Source organism: Eumetopias jubatus, unplaced genomic scaffold, assembly GCF_037043125.1.
Source record: "Eumetopias jubatus isolate StellerSeaLion01/CBP00866 unplaced genomic scaffold, mEumJub1_p1.0 scaffold_9, whole genome shotgun sequence".
NCBI classification, from domain to species: domain Eukaryota; kingdom Metazoa; phylum Chordata; class Mammalia; order Carnivora; family Otariidae; genus Eumetopias; species Eumetopias jubatus.
Window position 1 is genome coordinate 115,674,221 of NW_028274815.1, and position 13,818 is coordinate 115,688,038.

Consider the following 13,818-nt stretch of genomic DNA (forward strand, 5'->3'; position numbering starts at 1 on the left):
ACTACTTGGTGGTAGATATGTTTTATTTTGGAAAATGTGCTCATACACTTGAACGAAAGAGACTGAAAAAGCCTGTCTTATTGTCGGAGTGGCTAAAAAAGCACAGTAATATATTATTTTTATGGGTTTCTTCCAAGGGGGCAGTTCTTCAATGGCAATTGACCTTTCTGTGAACACAAAGAAATAGCAGATCATTGCAACTAATTTTCTGGATTGCTGAGGTTGTTGAGTGTTAAGCTTTCCTTTCCAGTAGTTCTAGTGATCTTTTTTAATGGAAGATACAAAAAAAAAAAAAAAAAATTAACCCTCGCTTTCTCAGCCTGTTAGTCTTTCATGTAGTAAATCATTCAGCAGCTTTTTCCTCAACACACTTTGCTAGCTAATGAGCAAAACCTATATATATATATTATATATATGGTATACACAGTTTACAAAACTCTGCTAATTATAGTATATACAGAGGTATAACATAGTGTTCATCAAGAAGTGCACAGTCTATTAAGACAGTGCAAATACAGAAAGAACTAAGTAACATAGTGGAAGCATTTATAGGCAGCACAGAGAAGAGTTATTAAATCTACCAGGGTTTACCTTAATGTGCTGTAACAGAATCTATTAAAGGAATGTTTTCTTTTTTTCCCCTTTGATTCTATTTATTTATGTGAGAGAGAGAGTGAGAGAGAGCGAGCACGAGCAGGGGGGGAGGGGGAGAGGGAGAAGCAGGCTCCCTACTGAATAAGGAGCCTGATGGAGGGCTCTAATCCCAAGACCCTGGGATTATGACCGGAGCTGAAGGCACTTGCTTAACCAACTGAACCACCCAGGTGCCCAAGAATATTAATTAATACCGGTGATATCTGAATGTATATAGGTTGAGGAAAAGTTTGCCAGATCAAATTTCAATCAGGGCCAGTCAAGAAGTAGGAACAGTAGGACTGACCAAACTATATCTGGCTTGGAGGAAGAAGAAGGGAAGTGAAAGATTTTTCATGATTAAGGACTTGGCGTTGAGCCCAATATAAGTAAATGTCAGTTTTCTAAGTTAAGTAAAGATTAAATAATTTGGCTTAAGTCTTGACTTAAATGTTTCTGTTTTTAGACATATATTTTAATTTTACCTTCCTAGACTTTCAAGTCTGTGTATGATTAAGTGAAAAATCTACTGACACTTGGGCACCAGGTCAGTGAAGGAGATTTTTACTTAATACCTCTGAGAACTTAGCTTTAGGGTGGTGTTCCAAATTAAAACTTAGCAACAAATGACTAAGAACAATGGGAAAGTAGGAAAACTGCAATTAATCACATGTAGTATAATTTGTGCAGAAACAGAAAATTGATATGTTCTGTGTAGTATCTAGAAAATGCTTTACTGAATGACCAAGAATTTGGCAGCATTAATATAGCACTGTCGGGGCATGGAGAAACTGACTGATGGGCGTGAATATCCTCAATGGTCCATGAGGTATATATCTTATTGCAGGAATAGGTCATTAAATCTATAGCCTAGAAAAAACATTTTTCAAAAAAAAATAAAAAAGAAAGAAAAACCATTTTTCACTTAAAGAGATCTCTGGTTTCTGGTTGTCTGTTCGCATGCTCCATTTTAACTCACTCCTTAACTTCTTTGGAGCCCTAAGATTAGGAAGGAACATAAAAGATGTGTGCAAGTGTCCAGTCAATGGAAATATGTGTTCTTTTATTTGTTTATTTGCTTTTAAAGATTTTATTTGAGAGAGAGAGAGAGATATATAGGGAGAGCAGGAACACAAGCAGGGGGAGTGGGAGAGGGAGATGCAGACTCCCCGCCAAGCAGGGAGCCTGATGCGGGACTTGGTCCCATGACCCTAGCTTTATGACCTGAGCCGAAGGCAGACGCTTAACAACTGAGCCACCCAGGCGCCCCGGAAATGGGTGTTCTACCAGACTCATGTCATGTAGTACCTGTTGCGAGAAATCTTAATACTACCTACCCCTGCCCACAGGAACTGTAGTTAGATACCCGTTCTCTGTATTCTTAAAACAGTCCATACTCTACTGTTTTAACACGTCTTTGTTATTTGGTTACCAGGTTTTACCTGGTAGTCTGTCTCATTATGCAGTAGTCTCACTGACAGCAGAAAAAATTTCTTGTATACTCTTAATATGTGCGTTACAAAATTCAAATGAATAAACGATGGTTAATGCAAACACGAAGAAATTAACAAAGACCCATGTGTTTTGCACTTAAAGAGTCTTTCCTTTTGGCTTTCTTTTATAGTAAGCAATGGTATCAACCATTCTCCTCCTACCCTGAATGGTGCCCCATCACCACCACAGAGATTCAGCAATGGTCCTGCCTCTTCCACATCATCTGCACTAACAAATCAACAGTTACCAGCCACTTGTGGTGCTCGGCAGCTCAGCAAATTGAAACGCTTCCTTACCACTCTGCAACAGTTTGGCAATGACATCTCACCTGAGATTGGGGAGAAGGTGCGGACTCTTGTTCTAGCACTGGTGGTAAGTACAGCGTCACTGTCCACAGCTACTTAAGTGTGTGGCTCAGAACCAAAGCCAGCAAACCTGTAGCAACATGGCAAAATCTACAGACAATATAGTTATATAACTTGTATAAAAGTGTAGAATTGTGGGTTTCAGCTATGGATAACAATGTTTATTAAAGAAACAAATCTAGAATGTTTACCTTATTGTTTCTTAGGGTATTGATTTAATTCCAATAAGCAGCTTTGAATTTGTCTAAAGACTGAGTTTCAGCAGGCCACTGAGGTTCAACCAAGTTAATGCAAGGTTTTGTAATATAGTATATTCAGTGTCCAGTGCATTGTTTCCAAACCTGAGAGAAAAGAAAAGCAGGGAGTTTAATTTTCAAAATAATAATTTGTGAAATTATAAATCTCATAGTCTAAATAGTATCAAAGGGATTACATTCTTCAGCTCCTCATGTGAATGGAGTTTCTTTTAGAATTTTCAATGCACATCTAATTTTTCTTTCTATAGTGAGTGTGGTAATGATTTTCTGACATAGACATCTGGGTGGGGTTTGACTCTCATGTATATAAGGAAAGTACTGAGAGTTCACTATGTTTGTAAATTGAATTCTTCAAGATAACACCTCTTGAAAAAGCACCCCATGGTCGTGCATGTTGGCTTTTACCTATGATAAATGTAAATCACAGTACTAAACCTTAATGTTGTAGTTCTCGAAGTGTAATCAGGGACTCCTGGGATTTCCCCAAAGCCATCCAGGAGGTCAAAATTATTTTCTCCGCGCCCCACCCCCTTAAAAGATTTATTTATTTTAGAGAGAGAGCAATCGAGCCTGGTTGGGAGGGTCAGAGGGAAAGGGAGAAAGAATCTGAAGCAGACTATGTGCTGAGTGCAAAACCCAGTGCAGGGCTCCATCTCACAACCTTGAGATCATGACCTGAGCTGAAACCAATAGTCAGATGCTAAACCAACTGCGCCACCGAAAATACTCCATTGTAGGCATATACCATATTTTGCTTGTCCATTCATCTGTTGTTGCCTCCCTGGGATGCTTCTACCTTTTTGGTTAGGGAAGGTTTTGCATCCATATGGGAAACTGTTTATCAGCCAATTTCATAGATTCCAGCCAGTGGCCCAACCTTGTAAGCACCCTTTTCTTAGGATATCGGTTTTAAACCTGCTGTATTAACTCTTTTTCTGTATAGGCACCATTGCAAATAATGTTGCTGTGAGCATTCTTATACATGGTATGCATATGCTAGCATTGCACTGAACAATGGAATTGTGATTTCATAAGGTATGCATATATACCAATTTAGTATGTAAGGCCATTGGTTTTTCTATGTGTTATACTAATTTATACTCTCATATACTGACTGGCATTTTTATTAAGATTAGTGTCCCAGTCTGTTGGGGCTGTTGGAATACCAAACATAGGGTGATTTATAAACATGGGGTCATTTATCTTACAGTTTTGGAGGCTGGTAAGTGGTGCCAGTAGATTTTGTATTCAGTGAGATCCCACTTCCTGACTCTTAGATGGCTGTCTTCTAACTGTGTCTTCACAGGGCCGAAGGGGCAAGGGAGATCTGGATTTTATTTATTTATTTGACAGAGAAAGAGAGCACAAGCAGGGGGAGTGGGAGAAGGAAAAGCAGGCTTCCTGCAGAGCAGGGAGCCCGACGCTCGGCTCAATCCCAGGACCCTGGGATCATGACCTGAGCCGAAGGCAGCCGCTTAACTGACTGAGTCACCCAGGTGCCCCTCAAGGTCTCTTTTATAAAGGCACTAATGGCATTCCTAAGAGCTCTGCCCTCATGACCTAATCATCTCCCAAAGGCTCCACCTCTAAATGCAAACACATTGGAGATTAGGCTTCAATATACAGATTTTGAGGCGTCACAAACATTCAGTCTAGAACAATTGGTATTGAACGTATAAATTTGGAGAAGATGCAGAAAAAGAAATACTTTTTAAATTTAACACCCATTCATTATTTTAAAAAACACTTAAGAAAACAATCATTGCAGGAACTTCCTTAATCTGATTATAGTTATTTTTTTTTTTTAAGATTTTATATATTCATTTGAGACACAGAGATAGAGAGCATGAGCAGGGGAAGAGGCAAAGGGAGAGGGAGAAGCAGGCTCCGCGCTGAGCCAGGAGCCTGATGTGGGGCTCAATCCTAGGACCCTGGGATCATGACCTGAGCTGAAGGCAGACGCTTAACCATCTGAGCCACCCAGGCGCCCCCGATAGTTATTTTCTAACAAAAAATCTATAGCAGGGCTCATACTGGTGAAACTTTGAAAGCTTCCCTCTGATAGCAGGAATCAGATAAGAAAGTCCCTTCCAAAAAATAAAAAATAAAAAATAAAAAAGAATGTCTCTTCTGTCTTCTATTCAATGTGATCCTGAATATTCTAACCCAGCAAATAAGACATAAAGGTTGGTGAGAGATTAATAAAACTGTCATTATTCATAGATCAAATGGTTATCTTATGTGTGTGGCTTTTGAAGTTAAAAAAATTTTTTTAATATTTTGTGTGGCTTTGCTGCCATCTTGTTGAACACTTTGTTTAACTTGGAGGAGAATGAACATCTTTAGATTGTTTATTTCCCTATTCAAGAAAGTCGAATTTCAGGAGCACCTGAGTGGCTCAGTCAGTTAAGCATCTGCCTTCAACTCAGGTCATGATCCCAGGGTGCTGGGATCGAACTCTGAGTCCCGTACCCTGCTCAGCAGGGAGTCTGCTTCTCCCTCCTCCTGTGACCTTCCCCCATGCTCTCACACACAAACTCGCTTGCTCTCAAATGAATAAATGAAAAATCTTTAAAAAAAAGTCTTATTTCCTGTTTATAAAGGTTAAGATTTAGGCAGGCATATATGAATGGAACACTTGTTCCATGTGGAGGAGACTTTGTTAGCCAAGTACGAAAAGACTACACAGTTAGGTACCTGGAGTATAGTTCACTTGTGTGAATTTCATGTTTGTGGTATGTAAGAAGTAAAGTGCTGATAGTCCCTAACTGTACCAGGAGGCACTCATGCTCAATTTCTAATTCAGGTTAAAGGGGAATGTTCCATATTCCACCTAGATAGGGCAGTTTGGCAAATTTCAGTTTGGCAGTTCTTTTGGCTAACCATTTTCTCACCTTAAAACTCTTCTTAAGAAAATAATCATTGTACACAAAGATCATCGGTTGAACATTATTTATAATGACAAAAAAATTGAAACCAGCTAAATGTTTGTAAAATCCTATGTAAATTGCAATACATCAGTTCAATTGGATATGACATAGTCATTAAATATCAAGGTTGGTGCTGAAGCACAACACGAAGGTAAACTTCTTCCTATTCCTCCTGACAAATAGAGCATGAAATCTTGGACATTATATAGAAAACAAAAATAAAGAAGACTTAGAAAGATGGCAGATATGCTAGTGACCTTGTGACCCAAGGAAGTACATAACAGTGAGTTCCTTAAGTTCTTTGTTTTCATCATATATCCAGGACTGTGGTCTGCAGAAGCTAGTAACCTGGAAACACTTAGGAGCACTAACTACAATAATAACGAAAACCCTTTTTCCTGCAAGGACCACGAAAGAAGCAACCGAGCAAGGTTGAAAACTTTCAGACAATAAGCACACTATAGCAGCCAAAACCTTAGGAAGAACTGCAGTAATGGGTAGCCTTCCCTTTCCCATCAGAGGCCCAGTGGGAAACCCAAACTCTCACCCCTTTCCAGCAATAATGTGTCCCTCTTCTCCTCTCCCAATCAACAGAGGTTGAGTGGGGACTTGGGATTATACTCTAAAAAGGATTCTCCTTTTTCCAATGGTGCAAGTGTCAGACTTCCAAAACAGAAGTCAAAGATAAGAGCCAGAGTCTTATAACATAGAACCCAAAATATCCAGGATACAATAGAAAATAACTTATCATATGAAGAACCAGGACCATCTCAACTGGAATGAAAAAAAACAACCAACCAACAGACTTGAACTAACTGACACAGATGTTGGCACAGCATCATAAAATGCTTCAGTGAGCAATTATAAACAAATGAAAAAATAACAGGCTCTGCAAAAAATAAAAATAAAAATAGAAGATAGAAAAACTAAGTGGAAATTTTAGAACAAAAATATAAATTAAAAACAGCAATGGACTCAGCAGTGAAATGGAGAGGAAAAACAACAAAAAAATGACCTATTCTGTACAATAGAGTGAAAATGACTTGTAAAAAATGAACTAAACCTCAGGGACCTAAAAGAATAAAACAGAAGATCTGAGTCACAGAACAGAAGAAAGTATGGGGCTGAAATAATGACTGAATTTGCTCAAATGTGACTAAATCTACAGATTCAAAAAAGTAACGCAGACCTCAAACAAGGTCCCCCAAAAAAGAAAAAAATCTTGAAAGCAGCAAGAGAGAAACATCTAACTTATAAAGGAAAAATTCTAGTGACAATGGCCTTTTTCAAATGCTGAAAGAAAAGAACTGTCAACCCAGAATCTGACATGTATCAGAAATGTACTTCTGGAGCAATCAAAATATTCTCTCAGATGAAGCAAAACTAAGAGAAACTGTCTCTAAGCAGACCTCCTCTGAAAGAATGGCTAAAAGAAGTTCCTGAAGCAGAAAGAAAATGATAAAAGAAGGAATCTTGAGATATCACAGTAGATGAACGAAAAATGGAAAGAGCAAAAATAAAAGTCGATACAATAGACTTTCCTTCTTGAGTTTTCTAAACTATGGTGGTTGAAGCAAAAATTATAACATTGTCTGATATGGTTGTCTATATATATATATAAAGGAAATATGTAAGACAATTCTAAACCAGAGAGCATAAAGACAGATAAGGTTTATACACTGTATCTTTTTAAAATTTGAGAGGGAGCTAGTGACAGAGCACAAGCAGGAGCAGGGGGAGCAGCAGAGGGAGAGGGAGAAGCAGGCTCCCCAATGAGCAGGGAGCCCCATGTGTGGCTCAGTCCCAGGACTCCGAGCCAAAGGCAGATGTTTAACCAATTGAGCCACCTAGGCCCCGTCTACACTTCTGTATCTTGACTGTAGTGGTGATTACATGGAATACACACGTGCACTAAAGTGACACAGAACTATATACACATTTCACCAACGTTCTTCCCTCATGATACTACATTGCAAGTATAGAAAATGTAACCAGTGGGGGAACCTGTCTGTATTGCCTTTATAACTTCTATGATCATATTTATCTCAAAATTTTAAAAGAAATGTTAATCGATGGCCTATCTATACCCATTGTCTTCTAAGACCACTGTAGGTGTTGCCCTTGTGATCCAGAGACCAGATCCCCTGATGTTTTATATTCTCTCTGTCAGAAGCATCTTTCCCAAAGCTGCATATTCACTTCTTAGGGTGGACACTTTTGTAAAGCCTTCCTTGTCCCTCTAAGTCTGATTCAAGCATGTCTTCTCTGTGTGCCAGTTGTCTCCTGCTCACGTATGTCTTGATCATACTGTGATGAATAGCTTGCTTGTTTTCCTGCTACACTGTGAGTTCTTATAAAAAAACCACCATGCTCTTATTAATTATCTGAAGGAGAGGGAAAGATAATGGAACAGTGGCTTATCATCCCTCTCAGATAGAGGATTGCCTTGCATCTACAGTATATATAGTCCTGTGTCAAGTTTCTGTGGCCTACGTCACTGTTTCTCTGGCCACACAACTCATTCTTTCCCTTCTTTGTCCATCCACAAGAAAATTTAAAAATCATTCATACAGTTTTTTCATGTATTTACTCTATTCGTGTTTACTTTTTGAGCCTGATTGCATTCATTGCAGTAGAGAAAGAACGTTCTTTTTATTCCCGATTAGCCGTACCTTTGGTTGCATTGTACAAATGTCATGTACTTAAAACAGAGAATCAGTTAAATCTTAAAAGAATCTTGGTGTTGGGTGAGGACCTGGGTGGCTCAGTCTGTTAAGCATCTGACCCTTGGTTTCAGCTCAGGTCATGATTTCATGGTTGTGAGTTTGAGCCCGCATGGTGCTCTGTACTCAATCAGGAGTCTGCTTCCCCTCTCCCTCTTTGCCCCCCCCCCCCCCCCCCCCAGTTCATGCACTCTTTCTCTCTCTCTCTCTCTCTCTCATAAGTCTTTTAAAAAATAAATCATCTCAGGGCACCTGGGTGGCTCAGATGGTTGGGCGTCTGCCTCGGCTCAGGTCATGATCCCAGGGTCCTGGAATCAAGGCTCTGCATCATGCTCCTCATTCAGTAGGGAGCTCCTTATTCCCTCTTCCTCTGCCTGCCACTCCTCCTTGTACTCTCTGTCAAATCAATTAAAAAAACCTTAAAAAAAAAAGTATATAAATGTGTGTGTGATTTCCACAAATGACTTACAGAAAACCATACTATTCTTTTTCTGGTTTTTCATTTAGCAGTATGTTATAGACACATTTCCTTATTAATGCATACAAATCTGTCCCCCCTCCCTTAATATTCTGATGTATGACTACCATAATTTTTTTAAGATTTATTCATTTGAGAGAGAGAGAGAGACGAGAAGGGGCAGAGGGAGAGAGAGTCTTAGGCCAACTCCATGTTGAGTCGAACACAGGATTTGATCCCGTGACTCCGACATCACGACCTGAGCCAAAACCAAGAGTCTGTTGCTTAACAGACTGTACCACCCAGGCACCCCTGTACCATAAGTTTTAAATGCAGATTCCTGGTAGTCAACCTACATGCTTTCTATTTCTTATTGTTAAGAAGCAATATTGTACAGGGCACCTGGGTGGCTCAGTCGTTAAGCGTCTGCCTTCAGCTCAGGTCATGATCCCAGGGTTCTGGGATCGAGTCCCACATCGGGCTCCCTGCTCGGCAGGAAGCCTACTTCTCCCTCTCCACTCCCCCTGCTTGTGTTCCTGCTCTCGCTATCTCTCTCTCTGTCAAATAAATAAATAAATAAATAATCTTAAAAAAAAAAAAAGAAGCAATATTGTACTGATAAATAATTTGTAGAGTACTTGTTAACATCCTTGAACTCCTGATGATTTTGTAAAAATAAATCCCTAGAAGTGGTAGTTGTGCAAGAATTCAGATTAATGCTCAGTTTTGTTTTGTTTTTAACTCGTTATTACACTGTGTTTTAAGGAATTGAAATAAAAATATTTTGTGAACTTTGAAGAAAATAATTTTATTTGTACATTCCCCTTAGCAGAGGAACTGACAATCTATTTAAAGCTAGACTTTTGTTGGAGCTCCTGGATTGTTTAGTTGGTTAAGCGTCTGACTCTTGATGTCTGGTTAAGTCTTGATCTCAGGGTTGTGAGTTCAAGCAAGTGCCTCGCTGCGCTTCACACTGGGCATGGACCCTATTTGAAAAAAAAAAAAAAACACAAACAAAAACCTACAGTGTTGGAAAAATACAGGGGAAGTGCTAATAACCTTATTGGAAATTAAAACCTTCCCAATATGAGTTTGTCTGTTTCCAGGTACTGTAATATGCAAGCCGACCATTTGAAGGTAGAAGGCACCTATTGTTCTGCTTTGTTTGTTTGTTTCTTTTTTTTGTTTTTTAACTTCTATTTAGAGGATTTAGGAAACTGATACTAGTAGGAGGGCAGAACCAATGAGGAATAAGTTGATATCCTAGACTCATTCAGGATTGTTCCATAAGGGAACATTGTAGGGTTAGTTTTCTGTACCTGAGGTGACTTTCCCTGAACTCCTCAATACAAAGGACCTGAGTGCCTCTCTTACCAAATAGCGAGGAAGGGAATAACCTATTCTGCCCCCCAGGCTGCCACTGAGTACAGAGGAGAATTTAGATTTGGAGTACAAGAGAAAAGAAAATTAATGAGGCCAAATTTCTTTCATAAGGGAAACAGAATTTGGTTAATCTTTGAGAGGGATCTGAGTCTATAGTAGTGTTCTTAGAATTATCCTTTTCCTTGATTTTATGTGATTTAGCAGAATTAGATTTATATTAAGGGGACAGTATCCAGTTTTAGATGTTGAGGATGTCATTTATCTTTTCAGAACTCAACAGTAACAATTGAAGAATTCCATTGCAAGCTCCAAGAAGCTACAAACTTTCCTCTTCGTCCTTTTGTGATTCCATTCCTCAAGGTAAATTTTATGAGATAATTACTGAATGTAATTTATCTTCAGCATTTCCTCAAGATCTGCTGCTGATCCCTGTTCTGTGATCTTGGGGTGGCTTGCCATATTTTTATATCTTACTTTATTTGGGTCTGCTAGAGAAATGTGAGTGGTGTGCAGATAAGCCTTACTTATACTTGGTGGCATAAGAATTGCAAAAGCCTTGAGTTGTGGTCCATATGCAGATACTCCTGGTAACACACAGGAGCAGGTGGGGGTAGCAAATGAGTGGGCTGGAGGTGAGTGTGGGGATGGTGTGGAGACTAGGCTCTTAGCAGAGGAAGTAATTGGGCACTAAATCTTTCATGTGTGGCCAGGGGGTGAAGTGTCTGTGTTTTTCCCACTTATCCTAAGGACAGAAGATCATGTGGGAAGGCAGTGTTGCTGTCTCCCCAACCCCAGGTAGTCTAGCTTCTGATCATGTCCTCTGGAATTCATGTTCCCTAGAACATAACTTTTGGAGACATTGTTCAGAATTGTTATAACTACCTGAGAAATCAGGCAGGATTAACTTTATATCTAATATTCCTTCTTAAAAAATTTATTTGAAAATAATTTCAGGGGCGCCTTGTGGCTCAGCAGTCAGTTGGGCAACTGCCTTATGCTCAGATCATGATCCTGGAGTCCCATCATCCAGTCCTGCATCAGGCTCCCTGCTGAGCAGGGAGTCTGCTTCTCCCTCTGAACCTTCCCTCTCTCATGCTCTCTTTCTCTCTCTCTCAAATAAAATCTTAAAATAATTTCAGACTCATAGAAAAGTTGCAAAATGGTACAGTAAAATTCCTGTATACCATACCATATCTTCATTCACATTCTCCAAATGTTAGTATTTCATCACATCTGTATTACTATTCTCTTTGTCTTCTATTTATCTTTTCTTCAGAAATATTTGAGGGGTGCCTGGCTGGCTCAGTCAGTAGAGCGTGTGACTCTTGATCTCAGGGTTATGAGTTCAAGCCCCATGTTGGGTGTAGAGATTACTTAAAACTATCTATATCTATTTATTTATTAATGGTTATTTGAGAGAGAGAGTGACAGAGACCTTGAGCAGGGGGTAGTGCAGAGGGAGAGGGAGAAGCAGACTCCCCACTGAGTAGGGAGCCCGATGTAGGGCTTGATCCCAGGATCCTGAGATCATGACACCAACTAAGCCACCCAGGCGCCCTCCAGGTCAGGATTATTAATATGAATGTGTGAACGGAAGTAAAATTGGCTTCTATAGAGAGGGCAAGGGAAGTCAATTTAACCTCTGCTGGACATAATTTTATGCATGTTTATAGATACCAATTATTTTGCATTGCTATCAATTATTTTTAATTAGCAAAGATATAAATTAGCTAAAACGCAATGAAAGACAAGAGTCAAATACCAGTGTGCTCTAGACCAGGCATAGTTTGGAAACCTGTGTCCCAAATCCAGCTCACTATATGGTTTTAAACAGCTCTGGAGAGGAGAATTGTTTTTAAACTCTATGCCCAACTTGGGGCTTAAACTCACCATCCTGGGCACCTGGGTGGCTCAGTTGGTTAAGCGACTGCTTTCGGCTCAGGTCATGATCCTGGAGTCCCGGGATCGAGTCCCGCATCGGGCTCCTTGCTCGGCAGGGAGTGTGCTTCTCCCTCTGACCCTCTTCCCTCTCGTGCTTTCTATCTCTCATTCTCTCTCTCTCAAATAAATAAATAAAATCTTAAAAAAAAAAAATCTCACCATCCTGAGATCAAGATGAAATGCTCTACTGACTGAGCCAGCCAGGTGCCCTAAGAAGAATAGTTTTTATAGATGAACATTTGTAATCAATTTGTGATAGGGAGCACAACTCTGAGCCCCAACTAAGGTAAATGTTATCTTCAATCCAACCCCCCCAACAAAATGAATTCCATTCTTTCTATTAGCAGTAGACTAATATTACAAAAAATTATTTTCTGTTATGTTGTTTGACTTTTGTCATACAGTGTTGTAGAAATTTCTTTTCTCTCTTGTATGTGAGTTACCCACATAATATCTTCAGTTCTGCTTCTTGACTCACAAAGCCTAAAATATCTGACCAAATAATTATGCCCCTTTTACCTGCTTTTATCTTGACTTCCTAAAAAAAATACAGTAGCATAGGGGCACCTGGCTGGTTCAGTTGGTGGAGCATGCAGCTCTTGATCTCGAGGTTGTGAATTTGAGCCTCATTTTGAGTGTAGAGATTACTTAAAACACACACACACACACACACACACACACACACACACACACACACACACACACACACACACACACACACAGCATCAAAAAGATGGGTCATGTTACGGAAGTATTGATACCAGTTTCTTAAATCTTTTAAAATTAGAGTAGGGGTACCTTGGTGGCTCAGTCAGCTGAGCGACCAACTGTTGATTTCAGCTGAGGTCTTGGTCTTGGGGTCCTGGAATCAGGCCCCATGTCAGTCTCCCTACTCAGCAGGGAGTCTGCTTCTTTCCCTCTTCCTCTGTCTCTTCCCCTGCTCGCATGCGTGTGCACTCTCTCTGAAAAATCTCAAAAAAAAAAAAAAAAATTAAAATTAGAGTACAGCAAACAGGAAAATGTGTAGGTGTCAGGTACCCAGGCTGTGTGTGGCTCTGTTCTGATAGGATTGAAACCTCGCCTCTCAGAGCGGTCTGTAGCGCCTTTTTCAGGCTTGAAACAGCTGTGCTGGTTCTATCTTCGTCTCTTTGCTGTATGTCAGAGCCAATAGACAATTATTTCCCCTAAGACTCTGGAACCAAGAAAGATTTGTGAAATTTTTTTAATAGAAAATAATTAAGGGGCGCCTGGGTGGCTCAGTTGTTAAGCATCTGCCTTCGGCTCAGGTATGATCCCAGGGTCCTGGGATCGAGCCCCACATCAGGCTCCAGGGAGCCTGCTTCTCCCTCTCCCACTCCCCCTTCTTGTGTTCCCTCTCTCGCTGTCTCTCTCTCTCTCTCTCTCTCTGTCAAATAAATAAATAATTTTTTTTTTTAAAAGGAAGTTAACATTTTTAAAAATTCCATCAAAGGGCACATGTCACAGATGTAAAAATCTGACGTATTTTTTTAATTAAGTTTTTTTTAATAGTTGCTACAAGTTTGAGGTTATAGAACAGACTTAAAAAGTGTTTTATATTGTCAAATTCCCTATTCTTAACTCTGTTATTTTGAAAACAGCATGAGGTGGGTTGTT

At 39.7% G+C, this 13,818-nt stretch overlaps 1 protein-coding gene across 2 annotated transcripts in view; it reads left to right on the forward strand.

The window, feature by feature from the left end:
- The window catches only part of CBFA2T2 (CBFA2/RUNX1 partner transcriptional co-repressor 2), a 150,633-nt gene that overhangs the window by 111,138 nt on the left and 25,677 nt on the right, over positions 1-13,818 (forward strand). For both annotated transcript variants that reach the window (XM_028118809.2, XM_028118810.2), the window contains exons 3-4: positions 2,258-2,499; positions 10,513-10,602. In XM_028118809.2, coding sequence (XP_027974610.1) covers positions 2,258-2,499; positions 10,513-10,602 — 332 coding nt within the window. The remainder of the gene's footprint in view (positions 1-2,257; positions 2,500-10,512; positions 10,603-13,818) is intronic.